The 23,106-nt window shown below is 36.9% G+C and overlaps 1 protein-coding gene across 1 annotated transcript in view; it reads left to right on the top strand.

Annotated features, from left to right (window-relative positions):
• ADAMTSL3 (ADAMTS like 3) overlaps positions 1-23,106 on the top strand; it is a 187,909-nt gene that overhangs the window by 80,735 nt on the left and 84,068 nt on the right. The window contains exons 3-5 of the mRNA XM_075159955.1: positions 3,728-3,855; positions 6,265-6,310; positions 13,373-13,609. Coding sequence (XP_075016056.1) covers positions 3,728-3,855; positions 6,265-6,310; positions 13,373-13,609 — 411 coding nt within the window. The remainder of the gene's footprint in view (positions 1-3,727; positions 3,856-6,264; positions 6,311-13,372; positions 13,610-23,106) is intronic.

Genomic DNA, 23,106 nt, shown 5'->3' with positions numbered 1-23,106 from the left:
ATCATAGGTGCACATGTGCTGTACATGCACACATTTATGTATGTGTAGGTACATACATACATACTTTCACAATGAATATGCTTAATGTATGTGTTGCACTTCAACTGTTGCAAAACTAAACCACTAAAGGAAAAACACTTCCATTCTAATATGGTTCAGCAAAGCTTCGCTGCTGAACCATGTTAGAATCATGACTGAAGACAATAAAAACATGAAAAATTGAGTTAAGAAGCAAACCATGAATGCAAACCTGAGGTACAATAATACCCTTTTGTGCAAAATTGCAATTAGCTCTTGATTTAATTCCTAAATGAGCTTCCAAGGTTTTGTTGGTTTAAATCATGATGTTGATGATCTTCTCTTTATTTTACTTCAGTTTGGTACCATGGTGTAGACAAATGTAATATGTAGAGTTTATGAAACCAGACAGCTAGTAAATCAATATTATTTTGCTAGTAAATTACTAAGCCAGTGCATGCTGCTTTTAACTCTTTCCCATGGGACACGTAGTTTGAACTAGCTGGAGTTTAAATCAACACTGTGGGCACTGAATTAGTCAATGATTCTGAAGAAGGCTTTGTTGGCATAAACTTTTGCTTTGATCATCCTGGTATTTACAGCTTTTTAATTAGATACAGTTCATAAAAATGGTTTTTATCAAAGCAGTTTGGTAAGTGAACAACTGGACATTGTTTAGGGCTTTAGATGATTTTCTGTCTGTTAATATCATGTGGCTGGTTTTAATACAGTGATGAAGTTAGGATTATTTTTAGGCATTGTCACTGCTTTGTCAAAAGAAACTAGCTATTCTAAAAGAGAGAGTGGCATATATTGCTTTTTAATATCATAAGTTTAATCATTTCTCAACATATTAAAGGACAATCATTTGCCTTGGGATTGCAGAGGACAAACTTTAATTTTGTACTCATAAATTTGAAAGAAGTGACTCTTTTGTTCATCTTGACTTATTTTCATGTGCTGAGTGATTTGTTGGGAAGTGCTGAGCTCTTTTTGCTCAAGATTGAAGGCAGTTGGTTCCATTTTCAGTGTCAGACATTTCAGAGTTGGCTTCTGATATAAAGTAAACCCAATGCCAGTGCAAAAATTCCTCGGGGATCTTGGCAGAGCTGGGCTTTATCGTTTCTGGAACAGTAGATTGGCCTAAGTACACTTCTAAAGCTTTACAGTAAGTGTTTGTAAAATTTGTAAACTTAGGGGAGCAAGGAAGTTAAGGAGCCACTGATGTGTTTAGACCAACTTCTGCAGTTTACTGTTCAAATGGAGATAGCTTATCCTCTAATTAACAAAATTTTTTTGACAAGCTCAAGTTTTTTGAGGAAGGGATGGAAAAGTTTGGAAATTGCCGACATTTGTTAGCTGTTTAATGATGGGGAGTAGTGCTATTATACTAAATCTGCCTACCCTTATTGATGCCTTTAAAATGTGTTTGAGTAGTCCTTAGTTCTGCTTAAGTGTAGCTAAGTTTAACTATTTGCCATTTGGGTTTCTAAAGTGATGCTTGTTCGATAGTTATACTTACAACTGCGGTGTGAATGCACCCTAAGTGTAACAGCTCATTCACAGAAACAGGCTGGTTTTCTCAAGTTCTGTGGCATGTGATTTATTTTTTTTTTACTATAATATTTGGGAGAAAATCCCTTTGCCTACACAGCGTGTTATTGAGTCATATTCTTTGTATGGTGCTATTTTGAAAACGGCTTTGTTTTTATTGTTTGTCATTTTCACTTCAAGCTTGGTAGGCTTTTATCTGAGTCAACTTTCTTCATGGCTGAAGATGAGCTGACTTTATCTGTACTGTTGAATTTAAGGAGAGTTATGTATTTTTTTTTCCTTGTACCATAAGATTTGAATTACACATCCCTCACTTTTAAATCAGTTTTGTGAGGCATTTTGGAAGAAAATAAGACTGAGTCTTGCTCTCATAGCTTACTTAAGTTATTTCTTAGAGAAAATATGTATTACTAAAGTGTGTTCATCTCGTTTAGTATTAGGATATATACTAATCTCTTGCGCTTCTCTGGATCTAGTCACTCATGAAAATCTTTTCAGCATTTTAAACATTTTTTTGGCACTTATGAAGACTTAAATGTTTATTTGGATGCACTTTATTTAGTAATTTCTTTTATTTCAGCCTTATGTTGGTGTTTCTCTGCGCTTGTTTTTTGGGAGGGGAGTAAAGATTCTGAAACACCATCTGATTAAGTTGTGCCTTCCTATGATGTCAAAAATAGAATAGTCACGTGAATGTAGTGCCTTTGCTTATCTGAGGTCTGCCTGGATGCTCACTGAAGTCAACAGGAATAAAAAATTGGCTGTATAAATAGTTGTTTCAGTAAAGCTTGGATGAACTTTCCGTGTTCTCTCATTTGTGATTGTATTGGGACAGAGTAAGTATCGGTCAATACTCTCTGTCACCTGAGATAAATGACTCACTGCCTCATTTTTATCCACAGTATGACTTTCACTGATAGTGATGTTAATAGCCATTACATTATTATGTTTGCAGTAATTTATGTGCAAACTCTATCACCACGGTGATTAGAAAAATCTCAATCTGGGTGTAATTTAGGGTTCTAAAAATCTTAATTTCTTTATGATAACAGGCCCATCATATGTCTGACAGCTCTCAGGGAATCATTATGTTTGACATTTTGTTATAAAAATCTGTGCATGTTTTTTCAAGAGAGAAATTTTAAAGGTTGTAGGGACAGAGGAATGAAAGTAGGATGTAAATGGAACAGCTGCTGAACAATTGTCTAAGACAGTCAAAGAAACGCTTGGGGAAATCCTGAATTTGATTTTCCTATGCTTTATTCATGAAGAAAATCATAAACCAAAAAGTACTGTCTTAAAGCAGGACATTATTGAATAATTTGATTCATACTATTTTAATATTGAACTGTTGTGCTAAGCTACCATATTCTAAAATGTTTTGAGAATTTTCTCTGGGAAATGTCAATTTTCTTAAACAGGATACGATGCACATGAAAAATGACATTTTTAAGGGGCAAGCAGAATTTTGCTTTTTGTCACAAATGTTTAATTTTTATATTTGTGCCTTCTGGTAATAATGTTTTTGAAGCCTGTGTAAGTGAATTTAAGCTTAAATCAGTGTTTAATTGCTGTAGCCTAAAAATCACTCTTTAAGCCTTTTTCCCCAATCTCATTCAAATTAATAGCACTTTTTATAATGAAGTTGTGTTCTTGGTTTGCTTCCCTGATTGCAATTCTGGGCATGCACTTTACGAAAGATTTGAGGTGCTTAATTTCTGTACTACTGCTGAGTGCAGGCACACTTGAGGAGATAAAAAGAGGCTTTCGTCTTCTCATTAGCCCTGGATATGAAACTTCCTTGGTCAGGATTTCAGAAAGCCCAGCAGCCTGCTCAGAACTCGATGCCTGGTCTGGCTGCTTGAGATCAATTGTGTATTTCCTACGCGGTGTGTTGGACGTACGTATGTTGGGAATGACAGCATATTTGGACATAGCAGTCCATCGGCAGAAGGCAATGCATCAAATACACTGTATCTTCAAAGACTCTGCTTCCTTTCCCATGTAATTGTTATATATTAAAGTAGTAAATAAAACTGAGATACTGTAAATAAGCAGCAAAGTAATATACTCAGTACTATTAATGCCAAGCAGTAAACCATGTACCAAATCAATTAATGTTTTTTTTCTCTTCTCCATCCTCCATTTTTTTCAGACCTCCAGAATTACCCGCTCTGATGAAGATAAGGAAGGCGCCTGGGATGCCTGGGGGGCTTGGAGTGATTGCTCACGGACCTGTGGGGGGGGAGCCTCTTACTCACTGAGGAGATGTTTAAATGGCAGGTAAACCACATGCTTACGTGTATTTATTCTTCTGCAGCTCTGCCATGTTTCCCTGTCACCTGACGGTGTCTATAGAGAGGCGTTGTTGCTTCTGTTTCTGGAACCAAATGCCATATACAGATCGAGTGTTACGAAATCCTGCTTTCAATATATTTTCGTAATATATTAGATAAATATCTGAGCCTCCAACTCTGATAGAACTTCAGCGTGTTATTAAATATGTTTGTGGAAGAGCAAGAATGATTTATTTAGTACAGTCAAATACTGAGAGAAGTCCCTGTCATCGTAATATAAAGCGAATGGTGAGTTACCTGCATACAAATTAGCCTGCACTTGAACATTACTTGAAATAATGTTCAAGTGCAGGCTCTTTCATGTCTTCCCTGTAGTAAAAACCAAGTGACTTCCTCCACATATAGATGTATCAAATGCTGTTTTCTGTTAGGAAACTTTTCCTCTGCCAGTTCTTTCTATGCAGTGGTCCTGGTGGCCATATGTTTTTGTGGGTAAGCCTCAGTGTAGCTTGAAGAAAACAGCGTATGTGGTGAAAACAATTTACCTCAGTAGTAAAGCTGGACTAATGTAGGACTTGTTGCTACAATCCTAAAAGTATGAGTAATACAATAGGCTTGTCAGGAGAGAATAGATCCCAACCAGCTTAGAAGCATCTGTGCTGGCATCCGTAATTGCTTGCTTTATTTGAATTACTCTTAAACATTTTTTAAAATGCTGATTATGTTTAAATTTCTATTTTCTTGAGATTTTTTAAGTTAAATGCAATATCGCCCAGGAAGTCAGTTTTTCTTGTAGTGTGAAGCGTAGAAGGCTTGTAGTATGATACATTAGTTAAGAGCAAACTGTATGAAATACATAGCTAAAGATGATTGATTAAAACACTGGCTGTTTCTTTTAGTGCAAAATACACAAAGATCTTTGAGAAAAGTAATATTTCCAGCAAGAGGCTGTGATATTCTACCAGTGTGTTAGGGACTGTGAAATGACCTCAATAAATTGCAGCAATATAAATTCCACTGCGGTTTTATTAATATTTTTAATGTGTTCCCCTGTGAAAAACATGTGTTTTCCATACCTTAACAAATGTGTAGTTTACAAGTTTTTTTTCTGTATTTTATTGTTGTTGTAATGTCCAGGAAATGCGCAATTGTGAAACGAAAGTTTTCACGTTTGTATGTATCATAAACATTTTTAAGTTGCCATTGTGATGCAATCATTCTTGCAAAAGATTGGAAACTTGAGACATGTAATATCTTGAGCTTGGAGAGTTTTACCTTCAGCTGAGCTGGTTGAACTCTTGCTCCAGACATCCATTGCTTTTTCCTTTTAAAATGAATTTTTTCAATCCCTCTCACATTAAAGAATTTTTTAATATTTGCAATCAATATTCATGCAAAAAGTGGAAAATTTAGTCTGAGCTGTAAATTACCAGCTCTGCATTCATGCATTCTTTAATGTAAGGCAAGTCTTTTTGTTATGAAGGGATTATTGCAAAACACTATTCCTGATTTTGGAGACATCACTAATTATAATTTCCTGTCCAGTCATTTGAAATATATTTTCAGTTCTTTCAAAAGCTTGATTTTGCCATTCTTAAGAAGAATATCTTACCCTGTGCAAAAGTGCCAATCAGTTATTGAGAAGTTTGGCAAACTGTGTCCCTAAAAAAAGTGTGAAACCCACACATTCCCATATTTATGAGACCACAATAAATAATCATGACCTTATTATATGCCTGTTATTTCAGCTACTAACAACAGACTTTGAGGATCTGAATTGCCTGGATTTCAGGATTCACATGCATTGGGCACCTTAGAAATGCATGCAGTCCATGAGAATTATATTTCATTTAAAATTATGAATTCTGCTCATGTGGCTTTGGTCAGTAAAATCACATGCTGTTCTTCAAAAGTATTGCATTGGTTTTTGGGAGAAATGAAAGGTTTGAGGCTGTTTTTTCTTTCCTAAACAAAATAGGAGAAAGGAAAATTAATGCTCGTTAACCCTATGCTTGATTAAGGGATTGCTTAGATATTCTGATCCTCTTTTCCTCTGGGTTACATCCCCTGGATTAGAAGTAGCTTTGCTGAGGTCAGCATAGATCAGGCTTAGGGATGCCTTGTGAAATCTTTTTCACAAATAAATGTGTGTTTTATAAGGCTTGCAGTAAATTGGGTTTACAGGGAAAGCCACACATTCTTTGCTGAAGAGACAGCGGTGTAACTCATTGAGTCCCCAGATCCCCCCTTTGTATTTAAACCTTGTATCTTGAGTCCAAATTATGGTAGGGAAGTAGCAATAAAAGTCTAATTTTCAAGAGAATAACTACCTGTAAAACAGGCAGGGTTGTGTCTTGCTGTTATGCAGTGTAACCATTTTTACTCTGTTTTTCAGGAACTGTGAAGGTCGAAATATTCGATATAAAACCTGCAGTAGTAATGTGAGTCTGGCCTTTAATCCTATTTTACTTATTCAAACAATGTGTTAAAGTTTAAGAAATGCTGCATCTTGTTTAAAACCTTATGGTGCATAATTTTCTTTCCATTATTATTACAATTTTTAAAGATTTCAGTCTGCATGACACCACGAGGTCTCAAATTTAGACTTCCCAAATGGACATTTTCATCTGAAATTATAGTGCCAATTGTGATTCAGAATGTTTTATATCATTTATTAGGAAGGTTACACATTTTGGAGGATTAAACAATCAGTTCTCATCTTAACTAGCAAGTGCTTTTCCTGGGGGTGCTGTTTTTCAGATGAAGCATTAAACTGAGCTCCTGATAATTTGTGATCATTAATGATACAGTGGCACTCTTCACATGCGCAAAGAGGTTAACCGCCTGTGTCCCTTTCAAATCTTAACTTGGATAATTACTCCTTATATTCCCTCTGTTTCCCTAAGTCCAGCTCTTTATATATCTATGTGCAAAACCATGTATATTTAGGTACACCAGCACAGACAATTTCCGTGACTGAATGTAAAGCTGGAATTTTGACTATACAGTTGCTGTTACTGTCATGCAATCGCATTTTATTTTTACAGACACGTTTTATGAAAACCAGTCACATACAGTCACATACTTCATGACTTGTGCTCAACTGGTTTGTAGTGATGCTTTGTGCTGTTTAAACAGCTGGTGCCTTTCACCCCAGATGTTGTAGTCTGTTCAAGGTGTGCAGCTCATGCAGGACCTTGCGATACTGCTGATCAACAGACCATGTGTACAAACACAATAATTCAGGACGCTTTATGGTCAGCCGTACCTTACAGTATAATGTGACATTCGTATAATCCCTTTTCAGAAAAGAGAGAAGGTAGATAAATAATTAAAGCAAAAGCTTTTTTTTTTTTTTTACTACAGTGCATTTGATTAATCTGCATCTGGCTCTGGGAGAAAGGCAGGGATTTTCACACAAATACCCCTTAAAAGGTGGGGCCTGTGGTTCCCTTGGTTTGAATTATACCCATGCAAGAGCAGGTGATACTCATGTCATTGCCAACCCTGTGATTTCTGCCAGCAGCAGGCAGCTGTGAAGTATGACATGTTCTCCTTAGGAGGCCTGACACTGGAAGTTGCCCAGTAAATATGTTGAACCGGTGTATCTCCTGGGAGAACTGGCCATTCCCACTCTCCAGTTTGCCAAAGCTACGGTTTCTTGTGTGCCAGTTGGCTTCTGCCCTCCTCAAGAACAAGGCTTGCTAGCACCTTGAATTGCTCTAACGTTCCACTCCTCAGTGTTGGATGGGTTTTCCACCAGAGTGGCTCACAGCCTAAGTTTCTGCTGGCGGAAGCTAGTGGAAGCGATTAATGAATCAGGCCCAGTGCATACAAAAATCAGATGCTGGAGACAAACCCTGTCACTTGCCCTTTCAGAAGAAAAGGCCTAGCACAATGCACAATGTCCTTAGCTCATAAATAAAAATGCCACATGCAAAAAACACCATAATCTTTTAAAGCTCTGTGATAAGCTAAATTGCAGCCAGCCAGTATGTAAGCAATAAACAAACTGCCACTGTAAAATCTATTTGCTATATTCCTTATCTAGATACCTAGTTGTATGCATTGTATAAAGTAATATACCTCTGATTGCTTGATCCCGTGCATTACAGCTTCCTATGCAACAGTACAAACAAGTCAACATGGTATACCTTGTTCCTCCAGTGAAAGGTCTAGAAAACTACCCAGTGTACAGAAAAAGGAGAAAGATGAGATCACTTTGGGCATATTTCTGCTGTAAGCAGAGGTCTACATGCTTTTAGGATATGTAAGAGCAATTGTAGACACGGTTCATTTTAAGGATTATGCAGTAAAAATCTGATGGAAATGAAGGCACTCTATGCTTCAGCATAGAGAAAATTAAGATGATTACTATATCCTTTCTGAACTCCCAGGGAGTTTTTCTGAAGTCACTGGGGCCTGTTTTTTAACTTTAGGACTTATTTTAAAGCGATAAGTGGCAAGCGTCTTGCATGTGAGTCTGTTTGAATTTATGATGATTCAAACGTTAATTTCCAGACAGGAAGCTGCCTTTACAGTTCTGCTTTTGGGGCACGTCTGAAAGGGATCAGGTTTTCATTTCAGTTCAGATTCAGCCAGAATATCTCAGGAATGGTTTTTCCTAGATTATGGATCAGATAATGGAGAACTCCTGAGAAAAATATATTTCGTGAGATTTCCACTGTTAATACAGTTGATCTTTGAATTTGGCGTCACCGAATTCAAACCCAGTATTAGACCTGACTTAACCTTGAAATGGGAGCTTACACCTAATGTAAACCTGGGACTACTAGGCCAGTTTTGTTTCAAATGATATAATTTTCCCCAAAGCATTATTTCTAATGAATGCTTCTCACTTTAGGAGTAAAATTTTAGTTTGAAAATTAAGAGTTTAAACTAGCGTCTTTCCATATTAGTAGGTATTATTGTTAACCACATGAGACATTCAGTATATATACACTGTGTAAAGTTGTCTGCAAATGTAATTTTGCTACATGATACATTACACCACTAACATCTATATTGGGGAGTACAAATGAAGCACAACTTAATATGTGTGTCATTCTAATGAAAAGAACAAGAATCATTTTACCAGAAAATTGGTTTCATCTGGATTTGTAATAGAATAGTAGTAAGTTCATTGAACTCAAGCATAGTTCCAGAATAATATTAGTGATATTTCAATCACAAAAATTAATTCAAGGTCTTAGCAACAAAATAATTGCCGAGATTAAGGCATATGTATAGCCTGCTTATCTTTCTATCATAACTGAGATGCCAGGTGCATGATTTCCTAAAACTGTGTGTATGCTTTCAGATTTTCTTATAGAAACTTTAGAGAAATAAACTATATACACGATTCATTATATGCTGTTCAATGAGATTTTCAGTCTTTCTTAACCCCCCTTTTTTTATATTTCCATTTTTGTATATACTGTTACATTCTAATGCTATGATGTGCACTATATGGAAGTGTTTAAGATAATCCTTTAGGGTCCTATTCATAGAACAAGTTATTTGGGCCATTTCCCCATAAATTTCACATTCTTATGTGCCAAAAAGTCACTTATACAGTTGCCAGAGTCACTCTTCTACAGTAAGAAAAACCACTATTTTGTAACAGATTTGCCCATGTTTAATTCCATTATAAACTTTTATTATATGCAGATAATGCTCACACTTGTTCAACATATTCATCAGATTATTGTCCCAGAATCCACTTCTTAACCAGCTCATTTATCCCACTCAGAAAATCTTGGCTGAACTGTGTCTACTTTAGTCCTATAATATTTCACCTTGAGTTGCATAGTTTCTCTCTAATCTGTTCATTTATTTATTTTATATTTATAATGCTGATGCACCGTATGGCTCTCATGGCTAGGGTTTCTAGCTCAGGTATCTTAATGTTACTAAGAAGTGGCCTGAAAATTGTGTAGGAAAAACATAAAACCTGAAGCTAATTTCAAAAAGAAAACAAAACAATGACTTCATTGTTTTTGGCTAGGTTTCAACAAAATGAGATTCAAAGAATAAAACTAGACAAAGGGCTAGACTTTCTTTGGTGTCATCATTTTTACTGGGAATTTTCTTGCCTTCTCTTTTGTGCTTTTTTCAGCGGAGTAATTGTTGGCAGGAGTCACAGGGTCTGATGCAACCTTCATATTTTGTACATGAACATTGCCTACAAAGATACAGATTTCCCAGGTTAGCTTTGTTTTCAAAGGCTGAGTGCTCACTGCCAGAACTAGAATGATACATTTCATAAGAAGCCAACCCTTGAATGCAGTAGTTTTTAATCATCGGTCACAAAGAGAATGGGAATATATATATGTATTTTTAACCTTCATGGTAGTCATGTCTGAAGCATCTTTTTCAGATCTGTCTGTCTAATAATATGTTCATAAGTCATGTCATAAATACACTTCATTCCACTACAAGATCTGGATGCGATTATTTTGCCAACATTTTCATGTATTAGACCTCATAGATATGTCTTCAGCTCCTTATGTAGTCTATGAACCTACAAATGGTCTGGCTATGGTTCAGTGGATTGAGTGTAAGACAAAAGCTATTGCTGAAATAAGACATCTGAGAAATCCTGAAATTAGTAGCAAAAATATTTAACAAACAAGAAAAAACATGGAATATTGAGAGGGAAGAGGGAATGATGGAATGAATTGATGTCTGAAATAGGTTAAAACCAAAAAGACATGCAAACAGGGTGAGGATTGGGACCCATGTATCATTGTCTGACAGTGTGACCTTGCCCACTTCCAGGACATGCTTCACCCTTGTGCACTTCTCCCACGTCTTGCTCCCCCTCCGCTTTTCCTTTCTATATTTTAAATTCCCTCTCACTTTTCTGACCCACTCTAACGGAATTAACCTGAAGTTTACAAGTCCTCTTATTGTCTTGATTGCATTCCTTTCTGTGCTTAGTTGTCTTTCTGTTTAGATTATAAACTCCTTTCTTTATAAAAATATCTATTGTTCCCAGGAAAACAGGGATCTGAACTTGGTTGCCATCCAAATGCTGATATAATGCAAACGATAATAATTCCAGCCCTTTGATATCCCTTTGTGATGCTCTTTTTATGCTCCTGCTTTTGAACACAGCTCAAACATAAAGCAGGTGGAACTGGCATATGAATCGAGCTGCCAGGATCGTTTTGTGTTCTTTGAAGATGCCAAAACAGAATAGGGAGATGAGAATTCACTTGCTTTCAAGCAGCCAGGAAGCGAGTGGAAGGAAGGAGCTGCATTGTGTTGAATCAATGAGAAACATACAGTAACCATGGATTGATATCCTGACATTGTGGTGTTTGTGTCTTGGCATCGCATCAACATCGAGTGATAATGAATTGTAACAACAGCCTGTCAAAATTCAGCCTAAGGCCATCGCTCTGCCTATTTTACAGATAGCTCTTTAATTCTTTGTGATGAAAATGTAGCTGTGCATGGCTGAATAACACTACTCCAAAATATTGTTTCTAACTTTACCTGAATCTAACTTCCACTTATTATTTTTATCCTTAGCTGCTCCTCTATTTGCAGTGGTGGAAGGGGACCATATGGTATCCATATGAACTCTGAAATCCTCTCTGCTTTTTAGACTTGCTATTGTGGAAAATGAGAGGTGACAGATAAGCCAGAGCCAAATTCTGCTCTTATTTACGCCAGTGCAAATTTGGTGAATTTCTTGGGATTGACACTGCAGTAAATGAGGGTGGTTTCTAACAGTATTTGCTTGATGTTTACAGAAGCTCTCACTTGTGGGATTTTGCGGAGGTAAAACTCTCAAAGAATTACAATAACTGTAATTTCTCCTTGTCTTATTCTATCATTTTATAGTTTGAAAAAAAAAAATTGCTCAAACTAGAATTATCCCAGGTAAAAAATAACACAAAATATATTAGCATCATTCTGAGTTATTCTCACTGTAAGGTGTAGCACTGGACAGAGTTAAAAAGCATTGCTGGGAATGCTCAGTGAATTGCTGAAATTGTTTTCGCTCAGTTGCGAAAACCCCACGTGTTGATCAGTAGAGAGAATACTGATTTTAGAAGGTATTTTATGCAGATTACCAATAAACCAGAGACATTTCTAGGTTACTGTTTCCTATGGTGAAAAAAATCTAAGGCTTTGACAAAGTATTAAGCTAACGCATATTAAGTGCCAACTCATCCAGATTCATATGAGCAAAATGGTGTCAGGACAACATTGTTGAGGGCATTGGATGGGAATTCGAACCTTTCTCATGTATGTTTTGATCTCCAGTACTGTGTAATGCACTTACTATTTCATTAGCTTTTTTTCAGGGAAGGTTCAGTTCACTGATAAGGTTGAAGCTGTGTTCAGGATTAGTATTGTTAACTAATATTTAGTAATAAGTTCCATGAGTTCAGCTGACACATCACAATCTTTCAGCCTTATATCCAATGAAAACAAAACTTTGTTAAAATCAGGCTCACATCTGGCTTATATGTGCAGTTGGAATTTTTGGAAGAATATCCTTAGTCTGGCGTATGGACTGTTTGACACTGGACATACTTTCAAATGAAGTCTTTAGTGAGAAATTGTTTGACACACTAACTCCTTTGTCAGTACTTTACCAAAGTTATTTTCAAATAAATCAGTATTCATCTCCATTCCTGTCATCATAGTTTAATATTAACATAATTGTTTGGGTGCAATGCTTTATGTAGAAAAAATATTTTAGAATATTTTATTTCAAACAGTTCTCATATTTGGTCTTTCAGCTGTTTATGTTGAGGCTTTGTATAGGAGGTGGTATGGAACTGTCTCATTAGAACTGGAACTATATAATCAATAGTTATCAATTTGTAGTATATTTTATTTCAACAAAGTAAGCCTTACTGCTTCCATGAGGTGAGGGTGTTTTGTAATTAGACTAAAGGACTAAGCACTGAAAGTTCTGATGTCTCCTCCTAATGCTCTTGTCCCCTTTCTGAGCAATACTGAGCAATTAATTAGACAAATTTTTATTTCTTTATGTGTAAGTAGAAATAATACCTCTTTCATTACTCCGATGTATGAATCGATGAATAAGCACAGAGCTCAGAAATCCTTAAGTGGAAAAAGCTATTGAAAAGAGAAATATTAAATGTCAGACATCTCATTATAGTCACTTAAAATACATAGATTCCTTTAGAAGCTAATTCTTATTACAGAACCAGACTTCAAATGTACTACATAGTGTCATAAAAAGTAGCGTTTTTAACTACCCTCTCATATCAGTTATGTTGTTATTACTAGAATATGTGTGATATTCTGTTACTTGCACTGCAAGCAATGGATTAAGCAACATAAATTGTTTTAATATACACAGTAAAGATTTGCAATATGGCATATTTGTCATACCAGATCAGTTCTTGAACCAAGCCTCCCTGAATAGATTCTGTGTAATTAATCAGATAACTTTATTGCAAATGCAAAGTATTCCCTTCTCAAAAAAAATATTTCCTTTGGTTTGTTTTTAGGATTGCCCTTCAGATGTCGGTGACTTTAGAGCACAACAGTGTTCAGCCTACAATGATGTCAAATACCAGGGGCATTTTTACGAGTGGATCCCTGTGTATAATGATCCTACTGCACCATGTGCCCTGAAATGTCAAGCTCTGGGAAAGAACTTGATTGTGGAGCTTGCCCCAAAAGTACTAGATGGTACTCGTTGCAATATTGAATCCTTGGACATGTGCATCAGTGGAATATGCCAGGTATGTTCATAGTGTAAATCTAATTGTGATCTTTGCTGTGAGACACTGCACATTAAGTGACCACTTTTTGGTTATTTTCATTTTCATGTATCAGTTTACTTTACATGCATCTGCAAGTACTGCCAAATGGATTGTAGATAACTTACCTTTCTCTTGCACACAGAAGTTCCTGACTGCCTTAGCCATTGATATTTTTATATATAAATAAAAGGTTAATAACATTCAGTCATTCTTCTATTTATACATTTAAAAATTAATGAAACTAGTTATACTAGTTACAGTTTTCTAACCTTTGGTATGTCTGTCAGGGTGTGATGAAATTACATAGCCTTCCATTTCATTTTACTCTTTCTCTGAGTCTTATATCTCATGAAATCTGTGAAGGAGAAAATTTGACACTTTATGAGATCCAGCCCAGAATGGCAGGTGTGAGTGTGTATATCCGTCTTGTTGTATGGGTGAATGAGTATATGTTGTGATTGAATGAATTGATTGTTAGTATCTTTTTATTGAGAATCTACATTTCTAGATATATTTATTATTTATTAGAGTTATGCTATCAACTTTACACAGTTGGTGTAAAAACAGACACTTATAATATTTGAGGCTTGCCAGCTTTGCCCATGTTTCATTAGCAAAGAAATATTGCAATCTTAAGTCTTATGAACAGAACAATTTTATATAGAATGGATATGTTGTTGCAATTAGTTTTCTTTCTCTGCAAGTGGTTGTTGCTCTGTTAAATGCCTAAAATGTGTGACTCAAAAATGCAGGATATGGCCCAGTGAGAAAAATAGCTCCGTTATAGGGGGAAAATTTGACACATTTGGCAGAAGACTGGTGCACGGATTACAGCAACATTAATATATGATCTGGACCTTGCTGTGGGTTTTATGTGACTTCTATGTATACTGCAGTTCCAATACCAGTCGTGCCAACACAATGCATCTGCTGCCTCTGAAATAGAAGAAGAATTCCTTACAGTTTTCCTCTTCAAGAGACTGCATTTGTCAATAGCACTTCACAGTGGTATCCAACAGTGTTCACTACCCTGCACGTTTAAAATAGGATATACCTCTATAAACTCTGGAAGCACTTGCCAAATAATACATTTCTTTTGCGATATTCTTATGATGTCTCCTCTTCTAATACAAGTTTTCACCCTGGAGGATGTCAAAGCCTTTTGTAGGTGGTACGTCTACAGCAGCCTTTGCTGTTTGTGTCCATTGCAGTACAGAAGCATCATGCTGAACATAATGGAGCTCTGGGTTTTTCAGAGGCTTGTGAGACTTTTGCTCGGAGTGCTGTGGGGTTTCCCATGTTTCCATCTACCATCTTTAATACATAACATAAAATAAACCAGGTAGTGGCAGAAGAAATTAATCATTCCAGAAGCAGGGACTGGAGCTCTTTTACACTGTTAATGAGAATCGATTGCTTTTCTCCATCTCTTCCATTTTTTCTTTTTTTCATTATTTCTTCCACAAAAATATTTTTCAGTGTGAGAGAACGTCTTCGGGGGGAAAAAAAAAAAACCAACAACCACCATGTTTAGGATATGTCCTGTGCTGTGACTTAAGCAATTTAATTAATTTATAACTTAACTTCATAAGCTGTTAGGTGCTTTCACTTTATTTCCTTTAAGTCACTGGCTATGCTGAGGTATTTTTGCACAAAAGGATGTGCAGGACTTTTTAAAGTCTGTATTTGATAATTTAGTGTTGGATAATTTTATTGAGGAAAAAATGAGTCTCTGGTCATTTGAATAACTTTTTTCTCTTTGTGGACCCTTTTGGGGGCAGAGTGGAAAGGTTGGTTACTTGTGAAAGGGACTGCGGGAGGTGGGGGAATTCCTCAGAAACTGACACCGAGCTTTGTTGCTACTCCTGTTCAAGCAGGAAAAGAAAACAAATTAACATCTAATCTTTCCTGGAAAAAATATGGTTATTTAGTCAACTGCTGTTAAGAGAGAGAGAGCAAAATTGTGATTCTCTACAATTGTTGCTATAAGATCAGCCTGTTGGGTTCTGACATATACTTGGCACAGCCTGCAAATAACTTGGCAAGTGTTTTTACAGTTAACTCATCTAAATAAACATGTCATACTGCTGATGTGGATATCTTCGCTTTTATGCCTGTGAGCACCAAAGAGTTAGTATAAGGAGACTGTCTTGCCTGAGTCCCTTTCCAACCAGTGCTGGTTTTGCTCGTTTATTGTCTCAAAGTTGGCAGGCTTTATAAGATCTCAGCTTCCCCTCCTCCTCCCCCCCCCTGTGATTTCACTTTCATCTGTTTTCTTATTCTTGGTAAGGTAGGGCTGCATCACTAATTCTGCCCCTTGGATTCTTGTTCAGACTCTCTCCTTGGCAGCATATGAATTTACAAGGATGGTGAGTTCCTGTTGTCCAGCTTCAGTTCTGATTCTTTGCATTTCCCTTAACAAGCAGAATCAAACTAAATAACGCTTTGTCAAAGAAAATCATGAGATGACACAACTGCTCTCTGGATAGGAGGTTTGAGGCTTCGGGGAAAGTAAAATCTAAAGGCAGTGGAGCAGGGAAAAGTTTATTGGGAAAGTTAATAAGATATTTTGGGGTTGCTTGAGGCTTAACTCAGCCAAACCATTTGATTATGTTTTAGTCTGCTACTGCTGTGCTTCTGTTACCAAAGCAAATATCTGGGGCTGTTGTGTTAAATGGGGACAGGTCAAAACTTCACTGCCGGGAGGATTTTCACACTTAACTTCTGATATTTTTTCTAGTCTCTGCACAACTCCCAACACATTTTTTCATATAATATATTCCTGCTGTGCCCATCTGGATGTGGGTGGAGAAATTTAAAAACATCTGCATGTCAGACACATGTGTGGGCAACGTTTACCCAGTTATTCCGCCTGCTTTGGGGCCCTGCCTCTCCTTGTTTTTTGTTTTTAATTCATGCAGACCTGCTTTTTTCTACTGGAATGCAGAATGGGGTGTTACTTGTGTCAGTACCTGAAATGGTTACAGGGATAATTTTCCCAATATGGAGTAATGTGTTTGGACAATAAATACATGCATCACCCAAAAAATCTGGAGTCCTAAGGAGCAGCCTGAGTAGTTCTGTCCTAGGCTGTCACAATTAGGTCAAAGATGATGTAAATCCTGTAGTGAACTTTCCATTTAGTGTCAGCAAGTTGTTTGTGTTCCAAAAAAGGCAGACACTACACTATGCTTTGTAGCATATGGCATAAATTTAGCTGACATCAGAACACATCCCATATGTCAAGTGGAGTGCCATCAACTTCTGCCATGCTAGTTCTTTTCTGTCACGTGTCATGATATGGCAAGTGGGTATCTCTCTCACTTGCCACCAAAGCACTCTTATGCTTGATGTAAATATCTGTCAGAGTTTTCATTGGAAACAAGTTCTGTAAGCTTTTTGAAGACTATTGCACTTTTTTAAAATGAGCTTTGCTTGTGCTTAAAACTTAAAATCATAGCAGATTATGAATTTCTTCTGAATCTTGACTCCTTTTATTCTGAGAGTTGCTTTCTCAAAATGCTAATTTAAGGCGTTTTGTATACTTTCCCTTTGGGTTCCTGTAGATACATCTTTTTGCCTGTAAATGTGTTAAAGGACTGCCCAAGATGCACAGGAGGCTGAGTTTTCAGATACTTAGAAAGGAATGTTTCCTTTCCATTCCGTGTTACTGCAGACATAAAGCTGTGTTTCTCACACCTGTTATTCCTGAATAGCAGTTAATTTTTTTTTTTCAAAATTAATCTTTTAATATTTAAAAATAAATAAAATAAGAAATTTAAAAATTTAAAAATTGTCTTTTCCTCCTTTTTAGACTTCAAACATCAGGTAACTTATTCATGGGAAGAATTGATTTCAAAGTAGCTCTGTGTTAAGTCAGCCTTTATACCGAAGCTGGTACTCTTTCCTGGGTACAATTAATTAGCGAACACACAGAGTAAAGTACATTTTGGAGCATGGTTGAATCCCTGTGTAGAGACCTGTACTCTGCCTACACATTACAGCAGGCACCAGAGTTGGCAGGCTGGACCTTATCCAGAGAGACTGTGGGAGTTACTCATGTAGATCCAAGAGAACTTTCTGGCTCTCAGAGCTATGTATCAAAATCTTCATATGACTATGCATACACGTGACATACGTCATAAAACTGAGGAGAGTGGGGAGCTCCAGCTGCAATTCAGCTGGGAAATGTTGGTGGCTCTCCAGAAGTCCCACTGAAGGATGGGGCTGGGCTGAGCATGGGTTACCACATCCTACGTAACCTGCCAGCATCAACCCTCCCCTCAGTGGGTTGGTTTCCTCGCCCGACGGAGGCTCCCGGCACTGCCCAAGCCAGCAGATCACGTAGCTACCCTCCAAGGGCTGCACTTGCACCACTTTTAATGTCACAGTCCACCTCGGCACGGTGGTTCCCTTGCGATGACATTGTTGGCAACTCAGAGTGTGCTTTTACTCCAGGTAATAACAGCATACTGTCAGACACTGCAGAGGTCTTTTGGAATCACTTGTTTTTATTTTGCGGCTGCCCACTGCTGCTAGAAACTGATGTCTCTCTTCAGATCTTGTCTTATTCTCCCTCCTACTGTTTCTTATGAAGAAATACTCCCTATAGGGATTTCTTACTGTCTAAGTTTATCCTTTCTTGTCAGATAAGTACTGGATTCTTTCTGATCTCCAGTTTCTTATCTACATTTCTTTTTTCCTAAGTGATTACCTCTGCCAAGTTTTGTTTTGTTTTAGTGAGCTTTGTACAAATGCGATTTTACTTCCCAGCCTAGCAAGGTCCTAAAGCGTGTGAGCAATAATAGTAGAAAAACTCACGATTTGGGTGTCTTCTTGAACTAGAGCCTTACTAACCCTCAAAACCCCCAGTGCTAACTTCACCTTCATATAGCAAGGCAGACTTGGCTGAACCCAGCCAGAAAAGCAGCAAAGTAATCTGATTCCATATATTGATTTATTTTTCAAAAGCATTCTCACAAACAGGAAGCCCAATGGGAGTTTGTGACCTATCCTCTGAGTGTGTGATGTGTATTTTTTAAAATGGAGACCTTGTGGGAAGGGGTACTTGCTCCCCTACAGGGTGGTCCTATAATCCCTTAGCTGCTCTAGCATGTGACAGATCCTGTAGTAGGAGTTAAATGTTTTGGAAACACATTGTTTTATTTGATGGAAGTGGATTTACAGAATTGCGGAACACTCTTTAGCCTCTTGCCTTCAGATATAAAATGTTTGCAGAAATATGTGGAAAGTCTTTTTAGGAGTCCTTTAGTGTGCAATGAATTTTATGCACGGTATTTTTTATCTTCTGGGTTTTTTGTTGCTTTACATTCTTTTCCTCTGTATGGATGGCTGGGAAATTTGAACATCATGGTGTGTCTCCTCGTGCCCATCATTCTGACTTATTTTATGCCTCTGTTCTGAGGTTTGCCTTTTGACACGCTTTGCCTTTAACTCCCTGCTTTCTCATCTATGAACAACTGAAAATCCTTACACAAAGGAAATTTTCTTACTCCCACCCCCACTAATACCCGTTCAGCCTTGGCAGCTGAAGTGATGGGATGGGGCATTCACTGTTAGAGTACATACTCAAGGTCCCTGAAGGGGCTGTATTCTCTTTATTAACATATGCTGAAGCCCGTGTCAGCTTGTCTGGGCTGCTACTGACCTGCACTGGCTCAACTGCAGAGATATGAGAACCTGTGCCACAATCAGGCCTTTGGTAGGCTGAGCTTAGACATAGCTGAAGAGTTATGAGACAGGACCATGTGAGAACAAAATCGTGTCTCAGACCGAGTTAAATCTTCAATGAGGATAAACCAGAGTTTGAAAGTGGTGCTTGCAAGCTAATATTCCACAGTACTTTTAAAAGTAATTTAAAGAAAAAAAAAAAAAAGGGCAGTGACTTTCTTAATTGGAGGGATATTCTGGTATCTCTTCCTCTGCTTGTCAGAATCAATTACTTGTAGATGATGAGCATGGGAAAGAGACAGTGGGAGTTTTTTCTTTACATTCTCTCCAGGGACATATTTTATCTGTGTAGAAATAAAGTGCAAGTTATCACAAAGCAAAGGATGCGAGCAGAGATTGCAGAGTACATGAATAGATGGGCTTTGAATGACAGCAGGGTTTTACAGCAGGGCAAAGACATATGGAAAATATCGACTAAGGCAGAGCAGGATTTTCACATGACAGGTTTTATACTCATGTTTTTATTATCATAAATTCCCATGGCCATATTTAAAATTAATTATTTGTTGTGTGGATGCAGACATTCCTAACATCTGCCTGTACTGTGATTCTGTGCTAAGACGAGTAGAGCAGGAGAAAACGCAGCAAACAGCTGACATTGATGCAATAAGATCTGTGTACTGTGATAGCACAGGCAACTGTGCAGTAAAATACAGCCTTAATTTCTCTAAGTTTTGGATTTTGTGGTGTGTCTGTGTTTGTAGAAATAGAAATCCTTTTTCTCTGACCAAGACCCTGAGGATTTTAATTTTCCCTATTGAGAAGGAATTCCCTATTAGATTCTCCCTATTAAAGAGGGATTCTCCCTATTAGAGAGGGATTCTCCCTATTAGATTCCCTATTAGAATCTCCCTATTGAGATTCTAAAAAACTGCAAGAGATTTATCTCTTTGAGCCTGTAAGGATTTTTCACAATTTTCTTATTTTATGAGTAAAAGTTGAAATAAAACGTGTCCTTTCTTAGTCCAGTCACAAGGCTTGGAGAAGATATTTTTGCCAGAAATAATTCTGAGGTTATCTTGTATTTTGTGCAATGCTGATAAACTTTAAAAGTATGTAGATATTTTTGTTCCGTTTTTATCTTAGTTTTGATCTCTTGTAAAGCTGAGATAAATAGTTTGGTTGTAACAACCCAAGTACTACTATTCTGGTGGCAGGGCAGTCACATCGCTTTATTGGATCAGCTTGGTGTAATAGTCTACTTTCATTCTATGTTTTTCACATCTTGACAAATTTCATAGGCAGTGAAAACCCAATTTCACCTAGTCCACAAAGTCTTTGCAACCTTCAGCAGATGATCAGTGGTTCAACAAATACAGGATTCGCTTACTGAGATATTGCTATAACAGATCTGTTGCTAGCCAATTTTAAAACAAAAACTACTGGGCAACAGGTACTGGGATAATTACAGACTGCTCAGCCCTTGAGGAAAAGGATCTGCTGTATAACAACTCTATCACATTCTTGTGAAGAAGTATAATTATCATCTCCATTTGTGCATTCTGCAGTGCCACTCCTCGCTCAGCAGAAATGTGGTATTTCTTCTACACTTCAAGCACATTGGGCACTTCCCCTGAAATTATTTGCTGGGTTTTCTGCTTCAGCTGATTTTCACTAAATGCCAACTGTATATTTGTATTAAAATCCCACTAGCACTCTATTTCATGAGTACCCATGATTATCCATCCTCTGAAATAGCCAGGCCAATGAAAGCACACAAATGTGAATGTACTCAGAGTAGTCTTCACCTGGATTTCCCCAAGCATTATGGGGTTTGCCCAGCAAATCATCCATCTGGAAGGATAGTAATTATGCTGTACTGAGATGTTGTTGAATTGATTTTGTATTTTTATTTTATTAAACAAAATCACATTAATAAAAGGCATCACTCCCTGACACTGAGCTGCCAGTCCCTTGAGTAAACGTAGAACACTGAAAAATATAACTTAACTTATAATTTTTAATGGAATCGCTGATAAATGAGAGTCTATATCAAGCAAAAATTTATTAGTCAAAGTAGAAAACGATATAATATTTAACATACACATTGCTGAATATTTAAATGGTTTGTCTGCTAAAAAGCTTAGTCTAAGACACAGTAAATAGAGAATGGCATTAGTGCAACTTCAGTCTTAACGTTTCATAGAATTTATGTATCTGTCACAAATAAAAACAGTAGTGATTTATTCTTTTGTGGCCACTTCTATTAGGAGAACTCAGTATGTTTGTTTTTTCTGGCTGTACCTGGATCTCTGGCTCCAGAGGACCATAGAAGGGCGGGGGGAGCCCCTTTCTAAAGAGAAATATTGTATATAATTATACATATTGCTGTATATAATTTCATGCTTTTCATAGTAATAACGACACTTAACACTGAAATAGTGCTTGTAATGGACAGATCTCTGGTTTTACTCATGTTTCAGATAAGCATTCTTCTTTTGTATAACATAAGTATATCTTCAGGGTCTTTATTTGAAGTATACCATCTTGAGTTGTTAGCATCCCAGAAACATTTTTTTTATAATTGACATATAACATTTTTGTAATTGACAACTCACCTCTGTGGAATGTGTTCTACCAAAAATGGTGTTGTGCCTATTTTGAAAGAGAGTGCCTGCAGCTGGAGGTGAGTGGTCAGTTGAGGGAATAACGCAGTTAAGGAGGTCTAAAGCGACAGTCTAACAAGCAAAAGTTGACATTTCGAAACCTGATCCTGCATTGGGCTCTGCATTGGCAATACTAATTCATGTTTGTATTTATATTTATTAAGAAAAGACTCTGAAGGGGGGTTGGGATTTGCTGGGTTTTTCACTACAGTGCTTTTTTTTGCCATATTGGAATCTTAGTTAAAAATCTGTCACCTTGCAGTCCTGTCCATTTTCTTATCATAGTTAATTATAAAAATCTCCTTAAGAAAAGAAGATCCTTGAATTTAACAGATTATACTTTGACCTTCACAAATCAAAAGTAACATGCTATATTAATTTCTTCGTTTAAGTCTAATTCCTCAGCTGAAACCCTACTAAGTGAATAAGAGCTAAAGAAACAGCTGTGGGAGCTTCTGAGCGATTTTTGGATTCATATGTGCAAAAATATTTGTAACGTTCCATAGTCACCTCTAACATATCAGCAGCAATTTCATTTTTCTTTCATCTGTACTACTCTATTTTTTACCCTGATCTTTTGCTCTTCTTTTGCCTTTCTGAACCTACATGAACTATTCTAAGCATGCTGCAAAATATTTAACATCCTTCAATATTGTCTTCCGCAATAGTACTGTCATACTAACATTTAGTTTAGAAGTTTGTTGAAGCAGATGAGCATTTCTGTTCACTGCTTAAGCAGATGCTTTCCATCCTAGATGCCTGTGACAAAACAGTATTATTCTTTTTCATATTCCTATTTTTTTTTCTTTGGAAGAACACAGAGAAAAAACATATTCTGGTTCTGTCCAAAACCAATAATGGATCAGACATCTGTTTCTGAAAATAATCCTGCCGTATCCAAATTCCCCATCATGGACAATTTATCAAATGCACAAAGTACCCATTTCCTCAATACCCTTTTTATATTAAATTTCTACTTATTGTTCATTTTGTTTACATATTGGTCAGTATTCTCCCTGCTGTCTGAGGAGCTCACTTACAACCTAGTCATTACAATACTCGTCTCATTTTTTTAAATTATGGTATTGATGATTGCAGATTTCTGACAGGGTCCCAATC

This window comes from Calonectris borealis, chromosome 11 (assembly GCF_964195595.1).
Source record: "Calonectris borealis chromosome 11, bCalBor7.hap1.2, whole genome shotgun sequence".
Classification (NCBI taxonomy): Eukaryota; Metazoa; Chordata; class Aves; order Procellariiformes; family Procellariidae; genus Calonectris; species Calonectris borealis.
The sequence above is the reverse complement of the archived record's forward strand: the minus strand, read 5'-3'. Positions and strand labels throughout refer to the sequence as shown.